The sequence below is a fragment of the Gopherus flavomarginatus genome, chromosome 20, assembly GCF_025201925.1.
Source record: "Gopherus flavomarginatus isolate rGopFla2 chromosome 20, rGopFla2.mat.asm, whole genome shotgun sequence".
NCBI classification, from domain to species: domain Eukaryota; kingdom Metazoa; phylum Chordata; order Testudines; family Testudinidae; genus Gopherus; species Gopherus flavomarginatus.
Genome location: NC_066636.1, coordinates 2,810,909 through 2,832,726, shown reverse-complemented (window position 1 = coordinate 2,832,726; position 21,818 = coordinate 2,810,909). Strand labels below are relative to the sequence as shown.

Genomic DNA, 21,818 nt, shown 5'->3' with positions numbered 1-21,818 from the left:
ACAGCCCGGACGCCTGGGTTCCCTCCTGAGGGGGCGGGGCTCTAGGGCCCGGGCCGGGTCCAGCCCTGTCAATCTTCACGGGGACGACAGAGACCCGCCCCTCGTGACTGGCAGCTGGAGCCTGCGTCACGTGGCCCTGCCCGCTCATCCCGTAGCCCTGGAGCTGCAGGGGACCATGCTGCGCGCCGATTGGCCGGCGTGTTGAAGCCCGCCCATCGGGCACAGTGATTGGTTCCGGGAGAGGTACTATCCCCATCGTGCTTGGACAGACGTTTAAAGCCCGGTCTGGCCTCCATGATTGGCCGTTTCACGAACTCGTTGCACGTTTTGATTGGTCGGAATCGGGGCATCTGACCACTGATAGCGCTGATTGGATTAGCTCTCTTCTGATTGGACAACCGCGCGGCCTGGCTGCGACTGGCTGAACGCCCCATATGCCTCGTCCCCATTGGCCGATACTGCGGTCACGCCTCTGAGTGGCGCCGGAGGGTTCCACTCCTCAGCCTATTGGTTGCAGGCTGCAGCCCCGCCCCGCGGCCGGACCCCGCGCTCTGATTGGCTCCGATCCCGAAGGGGGCGCGGCCAGGCGCGGAGCGGGGCGATGGCGGCGTTGCGGGCGCTGGTTGGGGTGAAGCGGGTCATAGACTATGCTGTGAAGGTGGGCGGGGCCCGGACGCCTGGGTCCCTGTCCCGCGGGGGCGGGGGAGGCGCCCGGACGCCTGGGTCCCTGTCCCGCGGGGGCGGGGGCGGGGGCACTCGGACGCCTGGGTCCCGGGGGGGGGCACTCGGACGCCTGGGTCCTTGTCGGGCGGGGGGGGAGGCGCCCGGACGCCTGGGTCCCTGTCGGGCGGGGGAGGGAGGCGCCCGGACGCCTGGGTCCCTGTCCCGCGGGGGCACTCGGACGCCTGGGTCCCTGTCCCGCGGGGGCGGGGGAGGCTCCCGGACGCCTGGGTCCCTGTCCCGCGGGGGCACTCGGACGCCTGGGTCCCTGTCCCGGGGGGCGCCCGGACGCCTGGGTCCCGCGGTGACGCTCTGCCCCCCAGGTGCGGGTGCGGCCGGGCGGCGGGGTGGTGACGGACGGGGTGAAACACTCCATGAACCCCTTCTGCGAGATCGCGCTGGAGGAGGCGGTGCGGCTGCGGGAGCGGCGGCTGCTGCAGGAGATCGTGGTGGTCAGCTGCGGGCCGCAGCAGTGCCAGGTACCCCCCATAGACCCCCCCCGCCAGGTACCCCCCATAGACCCCCCCGCCAGGTACCCCCCATAGACCCCCCCGCCAGGTACCCCCTATAGACCCTCCTGCCCTGCTGCAGCCCCCCATAGACCCCCCCGCCAGGTACCCCCCATAGACCCCCCCGCCAGGTACCCCCTATAGACCCTCCTGCCCTGCTGCAGCCCCCCATAAACCCCCCCGCCAGGTACCCTCTATAGACCCCCCCCGCCAGGTACCCCCCATAGACCCCCCCGCCAGGTACCCCCCATAGACCCTCCTGCCCTGCTGCAGCCCCCCATAAACCCCCCCGCCAGGTACCCTCTATAGACCCCCCCCGCCCTGCTGCAGCCCCCCATAGACCCTCCCGCCAGGTACCCCCCATAGACCCCCCCGCCAGGTACCCCCTATAGACCCCCCCGCCCTGCTGCAGCCCCCCATAAACCCCCCCGCCAGGTACCCTCTATAGACCCCCCCCGCCCTGCTGCAGCCCCCCATAGACCCCCCCGCCAGGTACCCCCTATAGACCCCCCCGCCCTGCTGCAGCCCCCCATAGACCCCCCCGCCAGGTACCCCCTATAGACCCCCCCGCCCTGCTGCAGCCCCCCATAGACCCCCCCGCCAGGTACCCCCTATAGATCCCCTGCTCTCCTACAGCCCCCTATAGACCCCCCCGCCAGATACCCCCTATAGACCCCCCCGCCCTGCTGCAGCCCCCCATAGACTCCCCCGCCAGGTACCCCCTATAGATCCCCTGCCCTCCTACAGCCCCCCATAGACTCCCCCGCCAGGTACCCCCTATAGATCCCCCCGCCCTGCTGCAGCCCCCCATAGACCCTCCCGCCAGGTACCCTCCATAGATCCCCTGCCCTCCTACAGCCCCCCATAGACCCCCCCGCCCTGCTGCAGCCCCCCATAAACCCCCCCACCAGGTACCCCCCATAGATCTCCTGCCCTCCTACAGCCCCTCATAGACCCCACCGCCAGGTACCCCCTATAGACCCCCCCGCCCTGCTGCAGCCCCCCATAAACCCCCCCCGCCAGGTACCCCCCAGACCCCCCACCCTCCTCCAGCCCCCTATAGACCCCCCCGCCAGGTACCCCCTATAGACCCCCCCACCCTGCTGCAGCCCCCCATAGACCCCCCCCGCCAGGTACCCCCCATAGATCCCCTGCCCTGCTGCAGCCCCCCATAGACCCCCCCGCCAGGTACCCCCCATAGATCCCCTGCCCTGCTGCAGCCCCCCATAGACCCCCCCGCCAGGTACCCCCCATAGACCCCTCTGCCCTGCGCAAGCCCCCCATAGACCCCCCCGCCCTCCTACAGCCCCCCATAGACTCCTCCGCCAGGTACCCCTCATAGACCCCTTGCCCTCCTACAGTCCCCCCATAGGCCCTCCCACCGGGTACCGCCCCCATAGGCCCCCCCACCGGGTACCTCCCCACACCTCCCTGCCCTCCTACAGTCCCCCTAGACCTCCTCCGCCAGGTACCCCTCATAGACCCCCCGCCCTCCTACAGCCCCCCATATGGTCCCCCTGCCAGGTACCCCCTCATAGATTCCCCGCCCTCCTACAGACTCTCCCTGCCAGGTACCACCCCCCCATAGACCCACCCACCCTCCTACAGTCCCCCAATAGATCCCTCCGCCATGTACCCCCCCAGATCCCTCCGCCATGTACCCCCCCATAGATCCCTCCGCCATGTACCCCCCCAGACTTCCCCGCCTTCCTACAGTCCTCCCATAGACCCCCCCGCCAGGTACCCCCATAGACCCCCTGCCCTCCTACAGCCCCTCCGTGCCAGGTACCAACCCTGTAAACCCCCGCCCTCCTACAGACCCCCCGCCAGGTACCCCCACAGAACCCCCATCCTTCTATAGCCCCCCCCATCATGTACCACCCCTACAGACCCCTTGCCCTCCTACAGCCCCTCCATAGACCCTCCGCCAGGTATCCCGCATAGACTCCCCGCCCTCCTACAGCCCCCTCATAGACCCTCTGCCAGGTACCCCCCAGACCCCTCTGCCAGGTACCCCCACAGAGCCCCCATCCTTCTATAGCCCCCCCCCACCATGTACCACTCCTACAGACCCCTTGCCCTCCTACAGCCCCTCCATAGACCCCTCCGCCAGGTATCCCCCATAGACCCCCCGCCCTCCTACAGCCCCCTCATAGACCCTCTGCCAGGTATTCCCCATAGACCCCCTGCCCTCCTACACTCCCCCATAGACCCCCCCGCCAGGTACCCCCAGACCTCCCCACCCTCCTACAGCCCCCCCATACACCCACATGCCAGGTACCCCCCCAAAAGCCCCAGCCCTCCTATAGCCCCCCCATAGACCCCTCTGCCAGGTACCTCCCATAGACTCCCTGCCCTCCTACAGCCCCCCCATAGACCCCTCTGCCAGGTATCCCTCATAGACCCCCTGCCCCCCCATAGATCTCCGCCCTCCTACAGACCCTCCCCGCCAGGTACCCCCCACAGAACCCCCATCCTCCTGTAGTCCCCCCCACCATATACCGGTCCTACAGACCCCTCGCCCTCCCACAGCCCCCCATAGACCCCTCTGCCAGGTACCCCCCATAGACCCCCCACCCTCCTACAGCCCCCTCATAGACCCTCCACCAGGTAACCCCCAGACCCCTCTGCCAGGTACCCCCTCCAGACCTCCCTGCCCTCCTGCAGCCCCCCCATAGACCCCTCCGCCAGGTACCCCCGATAGACCCCCTTCCCCCCTTTACCCCCCCCATAGATCCCCTCACCAGATACTCCCCAGACCTCCCCGCCCTCCCACAGCTCCCCATAGACCCGTCTGCCAGGTACACCCCCCGCCCTCCTACAGACCCCCCCCCCGCCATGTACCACCCCCTATAGACCCCCCCCGCCCTCCTACTGCCCCCTTGCTCCGACAGATACTTCCCCCCAGCCAGGTACCGCCACCCCACTCCTACAGACCCCACCTGCCAGGTACCACCTGTCACGGAGTGTGGGGGGACACAGGGCCCTGCACCCCCACTCCCTGCGGTTCCCCGGGACTCTCAGCCAGCCAGTAAAGCTGCAGGTTTATTCAGACGACAGGAACACAGCCCGGGACAGGCCTTGCAGGCACCAACAGGATCCTCCCCAGTTAGGTCCATCTTGGGGTCCCAGGAGCCCCACAGCCCCATTGGGGGGGTCAGAGCCCTGTCCGGGCTTCCCACCATCCCCAGCCAGCTCCTGAAACCCCTCTCACTCCCCAGCGTCTCCTCCCCCCCCCCTTGGTTCAGCTTCCCAGGCAGAGGGGTCCCCTGGCCTCTCCCCCCTCCCTGGGGTCTCAGTTACCTGCTCAGGTCTCCCCTCCCCAGTGCAGATCCTCCTCCCAGGCCAACACCCCCCACTCAGCATTCACAGCCCCCAGTAAGAACCGGCCCACTTCCTCACATCGCCCCCCCCCCCGTGCCAGTACTGTCCTCCCCCTCTCCGGCAACATCCCCCCCTGGCTCCCCCTGACACCCCACTGCCTACAGCCCTCCCTACAGCCCTCATCACCTCCCCTAAACCCCCCAGTGCCAGGTACCGCCCCCCAAGCCTCCTGACCCCCCCTGCTCCTACAGACCCCTCTCCCTGTTCCAGGCACTGCCTCCCCAAACTTGTATATACCCCCCCCCCTGCCCTCCTACAGTCCCCCAGTGCCAGGTACCAGTCCCCCCGGCTCATATAGACTTCTCTGCCTTCCTACAGCCCCCCCATCCCTGGTGCCAGGTACTATGCCCTCCCCCGTGTTTCCTGACCCCCGGCCCATTCCGGATACCAGTCCCCACCCCCTGCTCCTCCTGACACCCCCCTCCTCCCCGGTGCCAGGTACTGTGCCCCCACCCCATTCCAGGTACCAGTCCCCACCCCCTGCTCCTCCTGTCACCCCCCTCCCCCCCGGTGCCAGGTACCATGCCCCCACCCCATTCCAGGTACCAGTCCCCATCCCCTGTTCCTCCTGACACCCCTCTCCACCCTGGTGCCAGGTACCGTGCCCCCACCCCATTCCAGGTACCAGTCCCCCCCACTGCTCCTCCTGACGTGCCCCCCCTCCACCCCCCCAGGTCTCAGTCCCCAGTCCCATTTGCAGAGGGAGAGCCGCTGACCTGCCCCTTCTGGCTGAGAGGCCAAGGGCTGGGCGGACCCTGGGGAGACGGCCCTGGGCTTGGGGACCCATCTGGGGGAGCGTGTGCTGGGTGTTTCCTGCCCAGTTTGCCCCTGAATTCGAACTCCGCCCCCTGCAGGAGACCATCCGGACCGCGCTGGCCATGGGGGCTGACCGGGGGCTCCACGTAGAGATCCCAGCCCCCCAGTACGACAGTCTCGGCCCCTTCCAGGTGGCCAAGATCCTGGCAGTGCTGGCCAAGAAGGAGGGGGTCAGCCTGGTGCTGCTGGGCAAGCAGGTGAGTTCCCCTCTCCCTCTCTGCCCCACAGGCCCATTTATCCAGGTATCCCACCTCCTCCCCACCCCTCCCCACTCAGCCCCATGGGCCCATCTGCTCCGGTATCCCGCCCCCTACTCCTGCCCACTCTGGCCCACTGGCCTATCTACTCCGGTATCTCACCTCCTCCCTGCCCCCCACTCCTCCCCGCTCTGCCCCACAGGCCCATTTACCTGGGTATCCCACCTCCTCCCCACCCCTCCTCGCTCAGCCCCATGGGCCCATCTGCTCCGGTATCCCGCCCCCTACTCCTCCCCACTCTGGCCCATTGGCCTATCTACTCCGGTATCTCACCTCCTCCCTGCTTCCCACCCTTCCCCGCTCAGCCCCATTGGCCCATCTACTCCAGTATCCCCCCCTACTCCTCCCCGCTCAGCCCCACGGGCCCATCTACCCAGATATCCTGCCCCCCACCCCTCCCCACTCTGGCCCACGGGCCCATCTACCCAGGTATCCTGCCTCCTCCCCCATCTGTCCCTAGGGCCCATCTACCCAGGTATCCTGCCTCCTCCCTGCCCCCCACCCCTCCCTGCTCTGCCTCATTTGCCCATCTACCCTGGTATCCTGCCTCCACCCTGCCCCCCACCCTTCCCTGCTCACCCCCATGGGCTCATCTACTCCAGTATCCTTCCTCCTCCCCCATCTGTCCCATGGGCCCATCTACCCAGGTATCCTTCCTCCTCCCTGCCCCCCACTCCTCCCCGCCCTGCCCCACGGGCCCATTTACTCCAGTATCCTGCCTCCTCCCGCCTGCTGTGCCATCCCGGCTCGTGACACTGCTCCCTGCGGCAAGCGATGGGAAGGGCCCGTCCAGGGTGTGACTCGTTTTCTCCTTCCCAGGCCATCGACGACGACTGCAACCAGACAGGGCAGATGACTGCAGCACTGCTGGACTGGCCCCAGGTGGCTGCCTCCCTGGCGGGGGGTTCCTGGCAGCAGGGGGTTCTGGAAACTGTGGGGCGGGAGGAGGATCCCAGCCTTGTGGGGGGCAAGGGGTTGGATCCTGGCAGTGGTGGGTTCTGGGAGCTGCTGGGGAGGAGGGGTGGTGTCAGATCCTGGTAACAGGGGGCTCTAGGAGCTGCTGGGGGGGGTGGGGGGCTGAGAGTGGTGGATTCTGGAGCTGCGGTGGGGGGAGGATCCCAGCAGCAGGGGTCTCTGGGAGCTGGGGGTGGGTGTCAGATCCTGGCAGCAGGGGGTCCTGAGAGCTGCAGGGGGGGGAGGATCCCAGCAGCAGGGGGCTCTGGGAGCTGGGGGGGTGTCAGATCCTGGCAGCAGGGGGCACTAGGAGCTGCTGTTGGGGGTTGGGGGGGCTGAGAGTGGTGGATTCTGGGCTCTGCGGCGGGGGGTCGGATCCCAGCAGCAGGGGTCTCTGGGAGCTGGGGGTGGGTGTCAGATCCTGGCAGCAGGGGGTCCTGAGAGCTGCGGGGGGGGGGAGGATCCCAGCAGCAGGGGGCTCTGGGAGCTGGGGGGGGGTGTCAGATCCTGGCAGCAGGGGGTCCTGAGAGCTGCAGGGGGGGGAGGATCCCAGCAGCAGGGGGCTCTGGGAGCTGGCGCGGGTGTCAGATCCTGGCAGCAGGGGGGTTCTGAGAGCTGCAGAGGGGGAGGGGAGAGGATCTGAGCTGGGGGGGCATCAGATCCTGGCAGCAGGGGGGTTCTGAGAGCTGTGGGGGTGGGAGGGGGGAGGATCCCAGCAGTGGGGGCTCTGAGACCTGTGTGGGGGAGGATCCCAGCAGCAAGGGTCTCTGGGAGCTGTGGGGGCGTGGGGGGGTTGGATCCCGGGAGTGGTGGGTTCTGGGAGCCGTGGGGTGAGGGGGATCCCAGCAGCGGGGGGCTCTGGTAGCTGTGGCCGGGGGGGTTGGATCCTGGCAGCACGGGAGCTCTGTGAGCTGTGTGTGGGGGGTCAGATCCTGGCAGTGGGGGTGGGGTCTGGGAGCTGCAATGGGGGGGGGGTTGGATCCAGGCAGCAGGGGGTTGTGGGAGCCGTGGGGGGGGGGGATAAGTATCCCAGCAGTGAGAGGCTCTGGGAGCTGTGTGTGGGGAGGAGGATCCCAGCAGCAGGGGGTTAGTATCCTGGGGGGGAGGGTTGGATCCAGGCAGCGGGGGTTGTGGGAGCTGCGAGGGGGAGGGTAGTATCCTGGCCGGGGGAGGGGGGTTGGATCCTGGCAGCGGGGGGGTTCTGAGAGGTGCTGGGGGAGGGGGCGGATCCCAGCAGTGTAGGGTTCTAGGGGCTGGGGGCGAAGGCTCCTGGGCGGGGGGGGGTACTGGGTGATGGGCGCTAACCCCACCTCCCCCCCGTGCCCTGCAGGGGACCTTCGCCTCCGCGCTGGCGCTGGAGGGGGAGCAGCTGACGGTGGAGCGGGAGGTCGACGGGGGCCTGGAGAGCATCCGGCTCAGGCTGCCCGCCGTGGTGACGGCCGACCTGCGGCTCAACGAGCCCCGTTACGCTACCCTGCCCAACATCATGGTGAGGGGGGGGCTGCTTATACTGGGACCCCTCCCCCGGCTCAGAGACACAGCCACCTCGGGGGTGGGGACCGTTCCCCGGGGTGCAACCTGGCAATAGGGTACGGCTGAGCCCCCTATCCCTCTCCGCCTGGGCTGTCTCACCACAAACCCCTCCGGGCGCTGGCATCACTCAGCCGCCAGCAGGTGGCGCCCCACACCCAGCCAGGCTGCGGGAATGCACCCAGGGAAAGGCCCCGGCCTGGCACCCCACAGCTGTACCCGCCGGCCCCGGGCGGCCGCCTGACCAGTGTAAGTTCATCACCCAGCTAGCCCAGCCCTCGGTGCGGACAGGACACGTGCCAGCCTTCGCCAGAGGTTTCCCGAGTGCCCCGTTTTAGGGAAAGCTCAGAGGCAACTGACCGCTGCAAGCTGGATGGTCTGTGCTTGGTCACCATCAAAGGGCAGAGAAAAGAGAAGCTAAAGGCCCACTGTCAGTCCGACACTCTCTCACACTGGGCAGGGTTGAGATCTGCCACTCTCTGACCCCGCTGCATGTTGCCGGCCGTAACGCGCCAGTTTCCCTCCGATACCAGGACCAGGCTCCTCGGTTGAAGTTTTCTCTTCCCCAGCGCACTGGGTGCTGCCAGCGTAGGTGGGGGAGGAGAGAGGCTGAGGCAGGAGGCCGCTGTCCCCTGGTGTATCCCCTCAGGCCATGTGCCTGGCAGCCGCGCACCCTGATGGGACTCCTGGGTTCTGTCCCAGCTCTCAGAGGGAGTGGGGTCTAGTGGTTAGAGCAGCGGGGGCTGGGAGCCAGGACTTCTGGTTCTGTCCCAGCTCTGGAGGGGGGTGGGATCTAGTGGTTAGAGCAGTGGGGGCTGGGAGCCTGGACTCCTGGGTTCCACACCTGGCTGTCTCCCCAGAAAGCCAAGAAGAAGAAGATTGAGGTGCTGAAGGCGTCGGACCTGGGTGTCGATCTCTCCTCCCGGCTGGTCGTGGAGCGCGTGGAAGAGCCGCCCCAGCGCCAGGCCGGCGTCAAGGTGGAGACAGTGGACGACCTTGTGGGCAAGCTGAAGGAGGGGGGCCTGATCTGAGCCCCCAGCTGGTGAGTGCGGCCCCTGCCCCAGCTCTCCCCTTGCAGACGCTGACAGTACTGGGGAGAGAACCCAGGAGTCCAGGCTCTCTCCCCTTCCCCCCCGCCCCCCCCCGGCCTCTAATCACTAGCGAACCCAGGAATCCTGATAGCCAGCCCCTGCTCTCCCAGCTCTGCTGTAACCACTAGTCACTCCCCTCCCAGAGCTGGGGAGGGAACCCAGGAATCCTGGCTGCTAACACGCCCCCCCCCAACCCCTGGAGTCGCCCCGCCCCACACTGATCTCTCTGTGGCTTGTTTCTCTTACAGCCCCTCCTGGAGCCGCTGTGCCCAGCTCTCCTGCTGCTGTGATGGGCGGTGCCCCTGGGGGTCCCTGGGACCTGGCACTGCCCCCCATGATTGTAACCATGCTGCCTTCCGGCCCCGCTGGCTGTTCCTGAGCCGCTGCTCCGTCAGCCCTGGGGCTCGGGACCCATAAACCCCGCTGGGTCTTTGGAGAGTCGCTGTCCGTCTGTCCTTCGTCTGGCCCAGCCGCGCCCGCGAGGGGCCTGGCTTTGGGGGGTTGCCCAGGCCCGGGGGCTGAGGGTGGGGTTGGGATTATGGGCAATGTGGGGGTGGGGTTTATTGTAGGCTGGGCGTGGCTTGGGAAGACATGGGGGGGCTTAGTGGGGAAGAGGAGGGGGCTGCAGATTATGAGGGGGGAGTGGTAGGGGTGGGGTTTATTGTAGGAGTGGGATGGGGTGGATGGCGGCCTAGGGGTGGCAGTAGGGGTGTTACTGGAGGAATGATGGCCAGGAGCTGCTGCAGGGCACCCCAGGGAGACCCGGCCGGACGGGGGCCCCTCACCAGAGCTGGGATCAATCCCCGCTGGGCTCGGCCAAGCAGCTCCTCCCCCCGCTCCCACCCCATGAGCTGGGGCCCAGTGGAGGAGAAGCCGAGGAGGCGGAGCCTGCTGTTCCCCTGGGGAACTCCCTGCCCCTGGATGCCCCTGGGCTGTCTGCGGAGCTCGGCCCGACCAGGCTGTGAATGTTCATCCTGCTGGGGGGCAGGGAGAGAGGAGCCCCCGGCGGCACAGCCTGGCTCCCACACTGTCCTCTGCCACAGCTGGCCCAGGTCAGTGCTCACCCGGCTGGAGACGGGTCTCGGCTCCTCCAGCTGCCCCCGCGCCCCATCCCGGCTCTGGGCCCCTGCTGGCTGCAGCCCAGCCCGCGGTGGGGGGGTTCAAAACGGGTTCATCAAATCGGTGCCCAGGATGGGGGGAGGATTCCCCCCCAAATCTGCTGTGAAAAGGTGGGGTTGGGGTGTCCCGGCAGGCAGGGGCTGGCATGCGGGGGGGTGTCCTTGCAGGGCAAGGGGGGGGGGGAGGTTTCAGGTGCGAACGGCCCCCATTGCCCCTTGAGCTGGGCCCCCTGCTGCGGGTGGGGGGTGTCTGGGAGTCCGTCTGCTTCCAAGCCGAAGCGCTGGTCACACATCTCCCCCCCAATTTCCCCTGCTGTGCATTCGGGGGTGGGCCCTGCCGCAGGGGGCCGGCCTGGCTGGTGCACAGATGCAGCCACCTCTGGGCTGGAGCAGCCGCATATAACGCTGCAGGGGGACAGTTTGCTCAGGTGCTGCTGGTTTGGGGCGCGGGGGGGGTGGGCAGTGAAGGAGCACAGAAGTGATGATGCTTGTGGCTAATTACAGCAGCTTCCCCCCCCCCCCCCGGAGCTATTGCTAGAAAGGTCCCGACCCCACCCAGGCAGCCTCTCCCCACCCCGCCGGCTGAACCGGTTCCCCGCCCGCATCGCCGGGAGAACTGAGCCTTTGTCCGCCGCCCCCCCCCCCGCCCAGTGTTTGTGTCCCGGCTCCTCCCCCTCCGCCCCCCCGCCCTGTCATGGCCGGCAGGTGCCCGGACACCTGGGCCGGCGTTGCCCGGCTCCTGCTGCTGCTGCTGGGTGAGTCCGGGGGGGTCCTGCCGGGGGCGGGTCAAGGGGGGCCCGGGACCTGCGGGGGGGCGGGGCGCGGTCCCGAAAACGTCACCGGGACAGACTCGCTCAGGGAAGATTCACCGGAGCCTCCAGGCACCCGGGGACCTGCCCCCCCCCCCCCCCCACGGGGCGAGGGGTTCGGTGCCCCCGGAGTTGGGGCAGGGGGAGGAAACGGTTCGGGAGAGAAGCCAGGATTTCTGACTCTTACCCCTCCCCCAGCCCAGAGAACCCAGGAGTCCTGGCTCCCAGCTCCCCCCCCTTCCCCCGGCCCATAGAACCCTGCAGTCTTGGCTCCACCCCCCCAGTAGACCCCCCCCCCCCCAGAGAACCCAGGAGTCCTGGTTCCCGCCCCGGCCCCCAGAGAACCCGGGAGTGCAGGCTTCGAGCCCCGCCCCCCTCCACTGTAACCACTAAATCCCCCTCCCCTCCCACAGCAGCAGGCCCCATTTGACCCCCCAGGGACCCAATGAATCAGAGTTGCTGCAAGCGCCCCCTGCCCCGTGGGCTCAGACACCCCGCCTCTGCCAGCCGGCGCCTCTCGCGCCCCCCCCCCCCCCCCCGCCCCGACTCAGCCCGCAGCCTCTGGGCCCGGGGCCCAGCCCATGGCCAGCCTGCAATGGCTGGGCTGCTTCCAGGGGATGGTAGGGACAGCTCATCCAGTGTGGAGATGCGGCCACCTCTGGGGCGGGGCACCTGGGGAACAGCCGCATATAACACCACAAGGGGGACTGCTCCCTGGGCACAGAGCTGCAGCTGCCTCTGGGGTGGGGCAGCTGGGGAACAGCTGCATATAACATGGGGATGGCTCCCCTGGCACAGAGCTGCAGCTGTCTCTGAGGTGGGGCAGCTGGGGAACAGCTGCATATAAGGCCACTCGGGCACAGCTCACTAGAGTTGAGGTGAGAGAGGAGGATCCCGTGTTAAATCCAGGCACAGGAAGGATCCAGCTGCAGGAAATCACCCTCCTTGGCTATTACCAAATCACCAGGGCCAATGCACTGGGGCCTAATGGCTGCGAAGGAACCAGGTGGCGGGTCGGGAGTGAGGGGCACCGGCAGAGCTGTGGGGAGCCCAGGGCTGGGCTAGCAGGGGCTGTGGGTCAGGAGTGAGGAGCACTGGCAGAGCTGGGATCAGGGGAGGCCAGAACTGAGCTGGCAGGGGGCTGCAGGTCGGGGGTGGGGAGCCCAGGTCTGGGCTATCAGGGGGCTATGGGTTCAGAGTGAGGGGCACTGGCAGAGATGGGGGGTGGGGTGGGGAGCCCAGGGCTGGGCTAGCAGGGGCGGCGGGTCGGGAGTGAGGGGCACTGGCAGAGCTGTGGGGAGCCCAGGGCTCGGCTAGCAGGGGCGGCGGGTCGGGAGTGAGGGGCACCGGCAGAGCTGTGGGGAGCCCAGGGCTCGGCTGGCAGGGGGCTGTGGGTCAGGAGTGAGGGGCACCGGCAGAGCTGTGGGGAGCCCAGGGCTGGGCTGGCAGGGGGCTGTGGGTCAGGAGTGAGGGGCACTGGCAGAGCTGTGGGGAACCCAGGGCTGGGCTAGCAGGGGCTATGGGTCAGGAGTGAGGGGCACCGGCAGAGCTTAGGGGGTGGGGGGAGCCCAGGGCTGGGCTATCGGGGCTGTGGGTCAGGAGTGAGGGGCACCGGCAGAGCTGGGGGGTGGGGGGAGCCCAGGGCTGGGCTATCGGGGCTGTGGGTCAGGAGTGAGGGGCATCGGCACAGCTCAATCTGGGCCATTTTCGTCGCGATGACCCTGGCGGCCGGTTCTTGACCTGGATTCTGCAGCCTCCAGCCTAGTCCTGAGCTCCCCCGAGCCCTGCTGGTGCCCCTCACTCCCGACCCGCAGCCCCCTGCTACACCATCTGCTCTGCCCCTGCCCCCCAATGTTCTGCCAATACCTGTCAGGACTGGCTCTGGGAGGGGAGTGGGATCTAGTGGTTAGAGCAGGGGAACCTGGGAGCCCGGACTCCTGGGTTCTATTCCTCCATTGCCATTGGCTGCCTGTAGCTCGCGCGTGGGGCGGGGGTTGTGGGGTAGGGTGGGGTGGTATATATGTGGGGATCTGAGCAGCTAGTTAGCCAGTTTGGGGAGCTACAGCGGGTGGGGGGTGACGGACAGAGGAGAGGATCCAGTCTCTGTGTTGGGGGTGAGGGGGCTGGACCAGCCCCTTGGGCAGGCGGCGGGGGAGGGCAAAGGCTCCCTGGGACCCCTGGCTAGGGGTGGGGGGTGGAACCGAGCCCAGAACTAATCAGCCTCCCTCTCCCCCCGCCAGGCCCTGTGCTTCCCTTCCCCCTCCAGCTGCCCCCTGGCCCCCTGGCGGTGCTGCTGGGGGGGAACCTCTCAATCCCGCTCTCCTACCCCCCGACCCAGCCACCCCCCAGAATCGTGTGGCAGAGGAACCTGACGGCGCTGGCAGACGGACGCCTGGGTCCCAACGGCTCGGTGGCTGTGGCCTCGGCCTACCAGGACCGGCTCAGCGTGGACCCCCAAGGGGGAGCGCTCACCATCGCCCCCGTGGTCCTGCAGGATGCCGGCCCCTACACAGTTGAGGTCTTCCCACTGGGGGGCCAGGTGTGGAGGGGGGACATCCAGGTGGAGGTGTACGGTAAGTGGGGGCGGCCCTGACGCCTGGGTTCTATGCTGAGCCCTGGGAGAGGAGTGGGGTTTAGTGGTTGGAGTGGGGGGTGGAGGGGGGGGCTGGGAGCCAGGACACCTGAGTTCTCTCCCCTCTGGGAGGGTGCAGGGGGGAGGTCTAGTGGATAGAGCAGAGGTGGGGGGCTGGGAGCCAGGATGCCTGGGTTCTCTCCCCTCTGGGAGGGCGGAGTGGGGGGTTCTAATGGATAGAGAAGAGGAGGGAGGGGCTGGGACCCAGGACTCCTGGGTTCTCTCCCCTCTGGCAGGGCCGAGGGCAGGGAGGTCTAGTGGATAAAGCAGGGCGGGGATGAGGGGGCTGGGAGCCAGGACATTTGGGTTCTCTCCCCTCTGGGAGGGCGGAGGGTGGTGGGGGTCTAGTGGATATAGAAGAGGCAGGAGGGGTTTGGAGTCAGGACTCCTGGGTTCTCTCCCCATGCCTGCTTCCCCTCTGCAGAGCTGGTAGGGAAGGTCTCTGTGACGCCCCCGTCCCTGGCGGTGAGCGAAGGCGTCGGGTCGGCGGCTCTCACCTGCGCCCCCGTGCGGGGCACCGTCACCTGGACCAGGGATGGGCAACGCCTGGATCCGAACACCCGGTACCGGGTCTCGGCTGGGACCCTCCAGATCAGCCGGCCTGACCGGAACGACAGCGGCACCTACAACTGCACCGTGTCCAACCCATTCAGCACCGGCGCCGGCACCGCCCACATCCGGGTCTATTGTGAGTGCAGGCCGGACGCCGGGGTAGATGGGCCTGAGCCAGGCCAGAAATGTGAGGAGGGGGCGGCCTGGGCCCATCTGGGGCAGGGAACCCCAGAGGTGGGGGGGGGGCTGGGAGCCAGGACACCTGGGTTCTCTCCCCTCTGGGAGGGTGTGGAGGGGAGGTCTAGTGGATAGAGCAGGGGCGGTGGGGGGCTGGGAGCCAGGACACTTGGGTTCTCTCCCCTCTGGGAGGGCGGGGGGTGGGGGGCGTCTAGTGGATAGAGAAGAGGTGGGAGGGGTTGGGAGCCAGGACTCCTGGGTTCTCTCCCCTCTGGGAGGGTGTGGGGGGTCTAGTGGATAAATCAGAGGTGGGGTGCTGGGAGCCAGGACACCTGGGTTCTCTCCCCTCTGGGAGCGTGCGGGGGGGGAGGTCCCCCTGAGCCGACCTTGGCTGCCTGGGCCAAGAGGGGAGCAGGGGAGACCAGACTCGCTCTCCCGGTTCTGACTTGGTTCTGGTTCCCTTCCCAGATGGGCCGGAGCCCCCCACGATCAGCCTCTCATCGGACGGGGACCCAGAGCCCCGGCGCTATGTCCGGGTGAACAGCACGGTGACGCTGGTCTGTCGGGCCCCCTCGGACCCCCCCGCCCAGATCTACTGGAGCCTGGCCGACGCCAGCGACCCCCTGGTCCCGGCCCAGCCGGACCTGACGCTGCCCCGGGTGCAGCTCAGCCAGGCCGGGCTGTACTCCTGCCTCGCCAGCAACCCGCAAACCCAGCGCCAGCTCCGCGCCACCCTGATCCTCACCGTCACCCGTGGGTGCCCCCGGGCCCTTCTTCTCTAGAGGGCGCCAGCTCATGTCTGTCCCCAGGGTCGGGGCGGGCTGGCTCAGGGGGGTGGGGACTGGGGCACAGGGCTTTCCCTGCTAGGGGGCACCGGGTTCCCAGCCAGCCCCAGGGCAGGGGATTGGCTGGCTCAGAGGGGCAGGGAATGGGGCACAGGGCTTTCCCCGCTAGGGGGCGCCGGGTTCCCAGCCAGCCCCAGGGCAGGGGATTGGCTGGCTCAGGGAGGTGGGGAATGGGGCACAGGCCTTTCCCCGCTAGGGGGCGCTGGGTTCCCAGCTAGCTCCAGGGCAGGGGATTGGCTAGCTCAGGGGGGCGGGGAATGGGGCATGGAGCTTCCCCTGCTAGGGGGCGCCGGGTTCCCAGCCAGCCCCAGGGCAGGGGATTGGCAGTCTCGGGCGTGGGGGAGGGGCTATGGGCTGATCTGTTTCTCTCTCTCTCCCCCCCCTCCAGAGATCCCCCCTGGATCCCCCTTCTGCTCCCTGGACTCGGTGGCCAATGGCACGGCCCTTCGCTTCCTCTGCTCGTGGCCAGGGGGCTCCCCAGCTCCCAGCCTGAGTCTGCAGGGGCTGCCAGGGGGTGCGGAGGAAGGGGTCGGCTCCACCCTCGAGCAGACCCTGAGCTCCCCCCTGCCCGCCCTCAGTGGTACCCCGGTCACCTGCCTGGGGAGACACCTCGCCGCTGAGGGGAACTGCAGCATGACACCCGGTGAGACCCCAACCCCACCGCCGGGGTGCAGTACCGGCTTCAGCCATCAGGGGCAGCACTGGGCTTGGGCACTGACCCTGACCCTAATTCTAGGGAGGGGCAGGGGGTCCCTGCCACATGGGTGGGGCATGGGCCATGTCGGCAGAGTTGATGTCCAGTGGATGGGCGGGACAGGAGAAGTGAATGCAGGAGAGAGGCCCAGATGTCCAGTGGGTGGGGCATGAATCGAGTGGGCGGGGCTAGCATCCAGTGGGTTCGGCCTGGAGTGTGAGGGTGGAGCTAAAGTCCAGCTGGTGGAGGCAGGGCCAGGACACTGTGGATGGGGCCAGCATCCAGGGGGAGGGGCCAGCATACCATGGGAGGAGCTAGTATCCAGGGGGAGGGGCCAGGATACCATGGGAGGAGCTAGTATCCAGGGGAAGGGGCCAGGACACTATGGGCGGAGCTAGTATCCAGGGGGAGGGGCCAGGATACCATGGGAAGAGCTAGTATCCAGGGGGAGGGGCCAGGATACCATGGGAGGAGCTAGTATCCAGGGGGAGGGGCCAGGATACCATGGGAGGAGCTAGTATCCAGGGGGAGGGGCCAGGATACCATGGGAGGAACTAGTATCCAGGGGGAGGGGCCAGGATACCATGGGAGGAACTAGTATCCAGGGGGAGGGGCCAGGATACCATGGGAGGAACTAGTATCCAGGGGGAGGGGCCAGGATACCATGGAAAGAGCTAGTATCCAGGGGGAGGGGCCAGGATACCATGGAAAGAGCTAGTATCCAGGGGGAGGGGCCAGGATACCATGGAAAGAGCTAGTATCCAGGGGAGGGGCCAGGATACCATGGGAGGAGCTAGTATCCAGGGGGAGGGGCCAGGATACCATGGGAGGAGCTAATATCCAGGGGGAGGGGCCAGGATACCATGGGAGGAGCTAGTATCCAGGGGAAGGGGCCAGGATTCTGCAGGTGGGGCTACCCCCAAGGGGGAAAGGCCTGGACGATGGGGTGGGGTTAACACCTGGCAACTCCACCCAAATCAACTCCTCAACTCTCCTCCCTCCCCCCAGAAGCCCCCTCGGGGGTCTCTCTCTCATTCCAGGCCTCCCTGGACCCCGGGGACACTGTCCTGCTGGATCTGCAGTGCCGGGGCACCTACCGGCCTGTAGAAATCGCCTGGGCCCGGGACGGGGCGCCGCTGGGTCCGGGCGGGAGGTACCGGGTCAGCGCCGACGGGGCCCGACTCACCATCAGCAACTTCACGGCCCCGCAGGACCTGGGGGGCTACTCGGTGCGGTGCCAGAACCCGCTGGGCTCACAGGAGAGTAACCTGACGCTGACGGGTGAGAACCCAGGAGTCCTGGCTCCCAACCCCCACCCCCCACTAGACCCCACTCCCTTCCTCGAGCTGCGGATGGAGCCCAGGAGTCCTGTCCCCACAGATCTCCCCTGCCCCTCTAACCCACCCTCCTTCCTGCAGGTCCATCTGTCTCCGGCTGGACCCTGGTGCGTGGTTCGGAGCCCGGCTCGGCCCGGCTGAGCTGGGCAGTGCCAGAGGGCTCCGTGGTCACTGGGTTCTTGATCCAGCTCCAGGGGCCCCCCGGGGGCCGAGCAGCTGGGGAGTGGCAGACGCTGCAGACGCTAGGGGGCGCCACTCGCTCCAGCACCGTGGGGGGGCTCCAGCCCCACACCTCCTATTCCTTCCGGCTGCTGCCCCTGCTGGGAACCCAGACTGGGGAACCCAGCCACACGCAGATGCTTCTGCCAAGTGAGTACGGGAGGCTGGGAGCCAGGACTCCTGGGTTCTCTTTCCAGCTCTGGGAGGAGAGTGGGGTCTAGTGGTTAGAGCAGAGGGGCTGGGAGCCCGGACTCCTGGGTTTTATCCCCAGCTCTGGAAGGGGAGGGGGGAGTCTGGTGGTTAGGGGGAGCTGGGAGTCCAGACTCCTGGGTTCTCTCCGTCCCCCTTCTCTCTTTGCAGCCTCTACCCTGAGCCCTGGCGCCATCGCGGGCATCGTGTTGGGCTCGATCCTGGGCATGATCCTGCTCCTTGCCCTCCTCGTGCTCCTGATCTGGTTCCTCCGGGCGCGATGGGGTGAGTCCAAAGCCGGGGTCCCCCCATCCCCAGAGCTTCCAGGGAAGGAGGTCTGGGAGCAGGATATGCTGCTCTCGGCCAATCAGATGCAAGGGTAGAATTGCTACCCTGATCCCAGCCAATGGAAGGGAGGGCTGCTCTTATCCAATCAAATGCAAGTGGGGATGGGGTTGCTAAAATATGTGCTGTCCAATCAGATGCAGGGATGGTCATTGAGCTGTTTCTAGCCAATCAGATGCAAGGGGGGGGGGTATCACTGTTTGTTGGCTAATTAGTTGCAAGGGGCAGAGTCAATGACATGTTGTCCAATCACAGCCAAAAGTCGGAATTGGTCTCCTGTTCTCAGCCAATCAGATGCCAGGATGGGCTCAGTGGCCTTCTACTGCCCAATCAGGAAGGGGCCATTGTCATTGGCCAATGAGCACCAAAGGGTCATGCTGCCATTAACCAATCCAACTGCACTGGCTCTGGTATTATCCAATTGGAGTTCGGGAGGCGGGGGAGACATGGGGCTTTGGGCACCATCCCATCAGAATTCACTGTTTCAATTGGGGAAGGAGGGGGCGGGTGCCCTGACACCAGCCTATGAGAAGCAAGGGAATCAATCAGTGGTCTTATCACCAGCCAATAAGAATTGGGTGTTCCTGGCACCAGCCAATCAGACTCCTTTTCTCCATCCTAGGAAAGAGGGAGAAGATGCCCCTGACCCCGCCCAGGACCCGCCAGCATTACCTTCCCCGTCAGGTGAGTGCGAGGGGGCGGGGCCAGATGGGGCGGGGCCTAGCGCTGGGTTCTGCCGCGGATGGCTGGTCCGTGCCTCAGTTTCCCCATCCTGAAGCGGGACGCTGATGACGTGTCGCTCTGTTCCAGTTCCCGAATGGGAGAGAGTCCGACCCCGTTGAGCCCCCGGCCCCACCCTCCCAGGCATCTTCGCGCTGCTCCTGGGGGGATGGCGACCTGTCCTCCATCAGCTACGAGAAGCATCTGCGCATCCACGGCCCCCCTGCACCCTGGGTAAGTGCCTTCCCCCTGCAGCACAGTGCCCTCTGCTCAACCCTCGCCCATCCCCCCCAGCACCCTGCTGCCCCCCCTTTGCAGCACGGTGCCCCCTGCTTCTCCCCAGAGCCCTGACTGCCAGGGGAGAACCTCTACCCTGCCCCCTGGCTACATCTCTCATTCGCCCTCCTCTTCCCAGCCCAGGCACCCTGGAGATGGCAGTGGCCCCGGGCTCCCACCTCTGGCCAGTTCGCAGGGCCCCAGGACAGCACGCAGCGCCACACGGGTATGACTGGCATGGGAGAGCCAGCGTGGGAGCCAGGCGTCCGGGAGAGCCTTACAGGGGACTGAGTGCCAGCAATGAACCCAGGCATCTGGGAGGCATCGATAGAATGGACTGAGCCTGCATAGGACGAGGCTCCGTGGGCCCCCCTCCCGCCCTGAGTGTCCCCTGGTCCTGTGCTAGCCCCCCAACCTCCCCAGAACTGACTATGGGACTAGGATGGGTCCACATACTTCTGCTGGGAGAAAAAGGCTGGCCAGGAGGGGGTGGGACTTCCTGTTTTCTTAGTGAGCTTGGGGAGAGGGTGGGACTTCCTGTTTTTGCAAATTATCTCAGGTTATATATGGCTTTGATTAGATCTCTGAAGAGAGAGAGAGGGAGAGTTACGTCTGTCTGTGCCTGCCTCCCCCATCCCCATCCACACCTCTTGGTCCACCCATTCCTCCATCCATTAATCCTTCCATCCATCCATCCATCTCCGTCCACATCCATCCACCCCATACACAGCCCTCTATTTTTCCATCCATCCCATCCTTCCTCCCTCCATCTCCATCCACATCCATCCATCCCCATACACAGCCCTCTATCTTTCCATCCATCCATCTTTCCTCCCTCTCTCCATCCATCCCCATCCACATCCATCTATCCCCATATACAGCCCTCTATCCTTCCTTTCATCCATCCATCCATCCACATTCGTCCTTCCTTTGATCCATCTCCATCCACAGCCGGTGTTTTGGCAGAAGGTGCCATTGCTACAGGTGATAACAGAGCGATTTATATTTTTAATAACATGTTTCTGGAACTTCTCTTGTCATCCAACCCCTCCCGCTGCTGCCTGCGGCGGAGGCTGGTGTCTGCTGAATACCTAGACCGGCCTGAATCCACAGGGAAAGACTTGGCATTAGGGCACATTTTCTTTTAAACACGATTAACCTGTGGAACTCCCTCCCCCATGATCTGAAGGTCAGGGAGAGCCTGGAAGCTGCCCCCCCGAGAGGGGATGAATCCTGCTGTGTGTTTTCCTGGCTGCAGCCCATGCTGACCCCCCTCATCTCAGCCCCTCCCACCAGGGTCCCCCAGGCCCCAGCTCGCTGCACCCCCCCCCCCACGGACAGTCTGCCCCCTCCAGACTGTTGGACCATGGATTTGAATCATGGCCCCAGCACTGGCCTGTGTGGGGCCCCAGGCATGGGTGGGGGGCAGCCCCCAGGCTGGCTGATCCATGGGGCGGAAGGGAGGGTAACAAACCAGGACAGGACAGGGAAAAGAGACCCTAAGTAGGAGGTGGGATGGCAGGGGGCTGCAGGTCGGGATGGAGGGGCACCAGATGGGGTGGGGCAAGAGTGGGATACGGTATCTGTGCACATAGAAACAGGTGCCAACAACTGATACTAGAACCCAAGAGTCCTGGCTCCCCCTTAGGCCTCCCCCCACAACACTAGACCCCACCCCCTTCCCAGAGCTGGGGATGGAACCCAAGAGTCCTGGCTCCTGCCTCCACCCCTGCTCTAACCACTAGACCCCCCTTCCCTCCCACCAGGCCCTTTAATTTGCCCCTGAGTCCCAGGGGCTCCCAGCCCCCTCTGCAGCTGGGAGCCACAGGATGATTTAAAGGCCCTGGGGCTCCCAGCCACAGTTGGTGCGCCAAGGCCTTTTAATCTTGAGGGGCCCCGCCCCTTCTGGGTGAGGCCACGCCCCTTCTGGGTGAGGCCACGCCCCCTCAGGACTCGGGCAGTACTGGTACGTCCTGTAAGTTACTGTCACCCCTGCGCGTGTCTCCCCAGAGCTGAGCCACGGGGGGGAGGGGCTCCCTCCATCCCACCCACCATCCAGCTCCTCCCCCACCAGCCATCCTCCGGCCCCCACCCACCCACTCCCCCATCCATCCTGTCTCACCACCAGTCCACCTCCCCCTCCTCCCTCCAGCCCCCATCTCTTCCCCCTCCAGCCAGCCCCTCCCCCATCCTTCTTCCCCAGTCCACCCCCCTAACCACCTCCATACACACCCCTCCCTCACCAGCCAGCCTCTGCCCCATCCAACCAACCACCCCCCCCCACACCCAGCCATCTCTCATCACTCCCTCCCTGCTCATCCCCTCCAACCAGCCACCCACCCCCCTCGATCTCCATACACACCCCTCTATCCATCCAGCCTCGTCCCCTCCAACGAGCCACTCACTCCCCAACCATTGATCTCCACACACACCCTCCATCCATTCTCCCCACGGAATGGCTGGACCGGGTCAGACCGAAGGTCCATCCAGCCCCATATCCCGTCTGCTGCCAGTGGCCAGTGCCAGGTGCCCCAGAGGGAAGGAACCGAACAGGGAACCAGCATGTGACCCACCCCCAGCTGCTGGCAAACAGAGGCTCGGAGCCCAGCCCCACCCCACACCAAACGCCAGGCCTGCGTCGCTG

The 21,818-nt window shown here is 66.5% G+C and overlaps 2 protein-coding genes across 2 annotated transcripts; both read left to right on the top strand.

Annotated features, from left to right (window-relative positions):
* The first annotated feature begins 550 nt into the window (after window positions 1-550).
* On the top strand, window positions 551-9,699 carry ETFB (electron transfer flavoprotein subunit beta). The gene is made up of 7 exons (XM_050930779.1): window positions 551-658; window positions 1,044-1,199; window positions 5,468-5,626; window positions 6,506-6,568; window positions 7,971-8,129; window positions 9,031-9,212; window positions 9,510-9,699. Exons 1-6 carry the CDS (start codon window positions 602-604, stop codon window positions 9,199-9,201), a joined length of 765 nt encoding a protein of 254 aa, XP_050786736.1. The 5' UTR covers window positions 551-601; the 3' UTR covers window positions 9,202-9,212; window positions 9,510-9,699.
* Window positions 9,700-11,073: 1,374 nt separating this feature from the next.
* On the top strand, window positions 11,074-21,275 carry VSIG10L (V-set and immunoglobulin domain containing 10 like). Its single transcript, XM_050930751.1, has 11 exons — window positions 11,074-11,134; window positions 13,429-13,761; window positions 14,245-14,508; window positions 15,018-15,302; window positions 15,783-16,037; window positions 17,097-17,369; window positions 17,507-17,794; window positions 18,005-18,118; window positions 18,801-18,862; window positions 18,989-19,132; window positions 19,319-21,275. The coding sequence occupies exons 1-11, from the start codon at window positions 11,074-11,076 to the stop codon at window positions 19,463-19,465; spliced, it is 2,226 nt and encodes a 741-aa protein (XP_050786708.1). The 3' UTR covers window positions 19,466-21,275.
* Window positions 21,276-21,818: the final 543 nt, after the last annotated feature.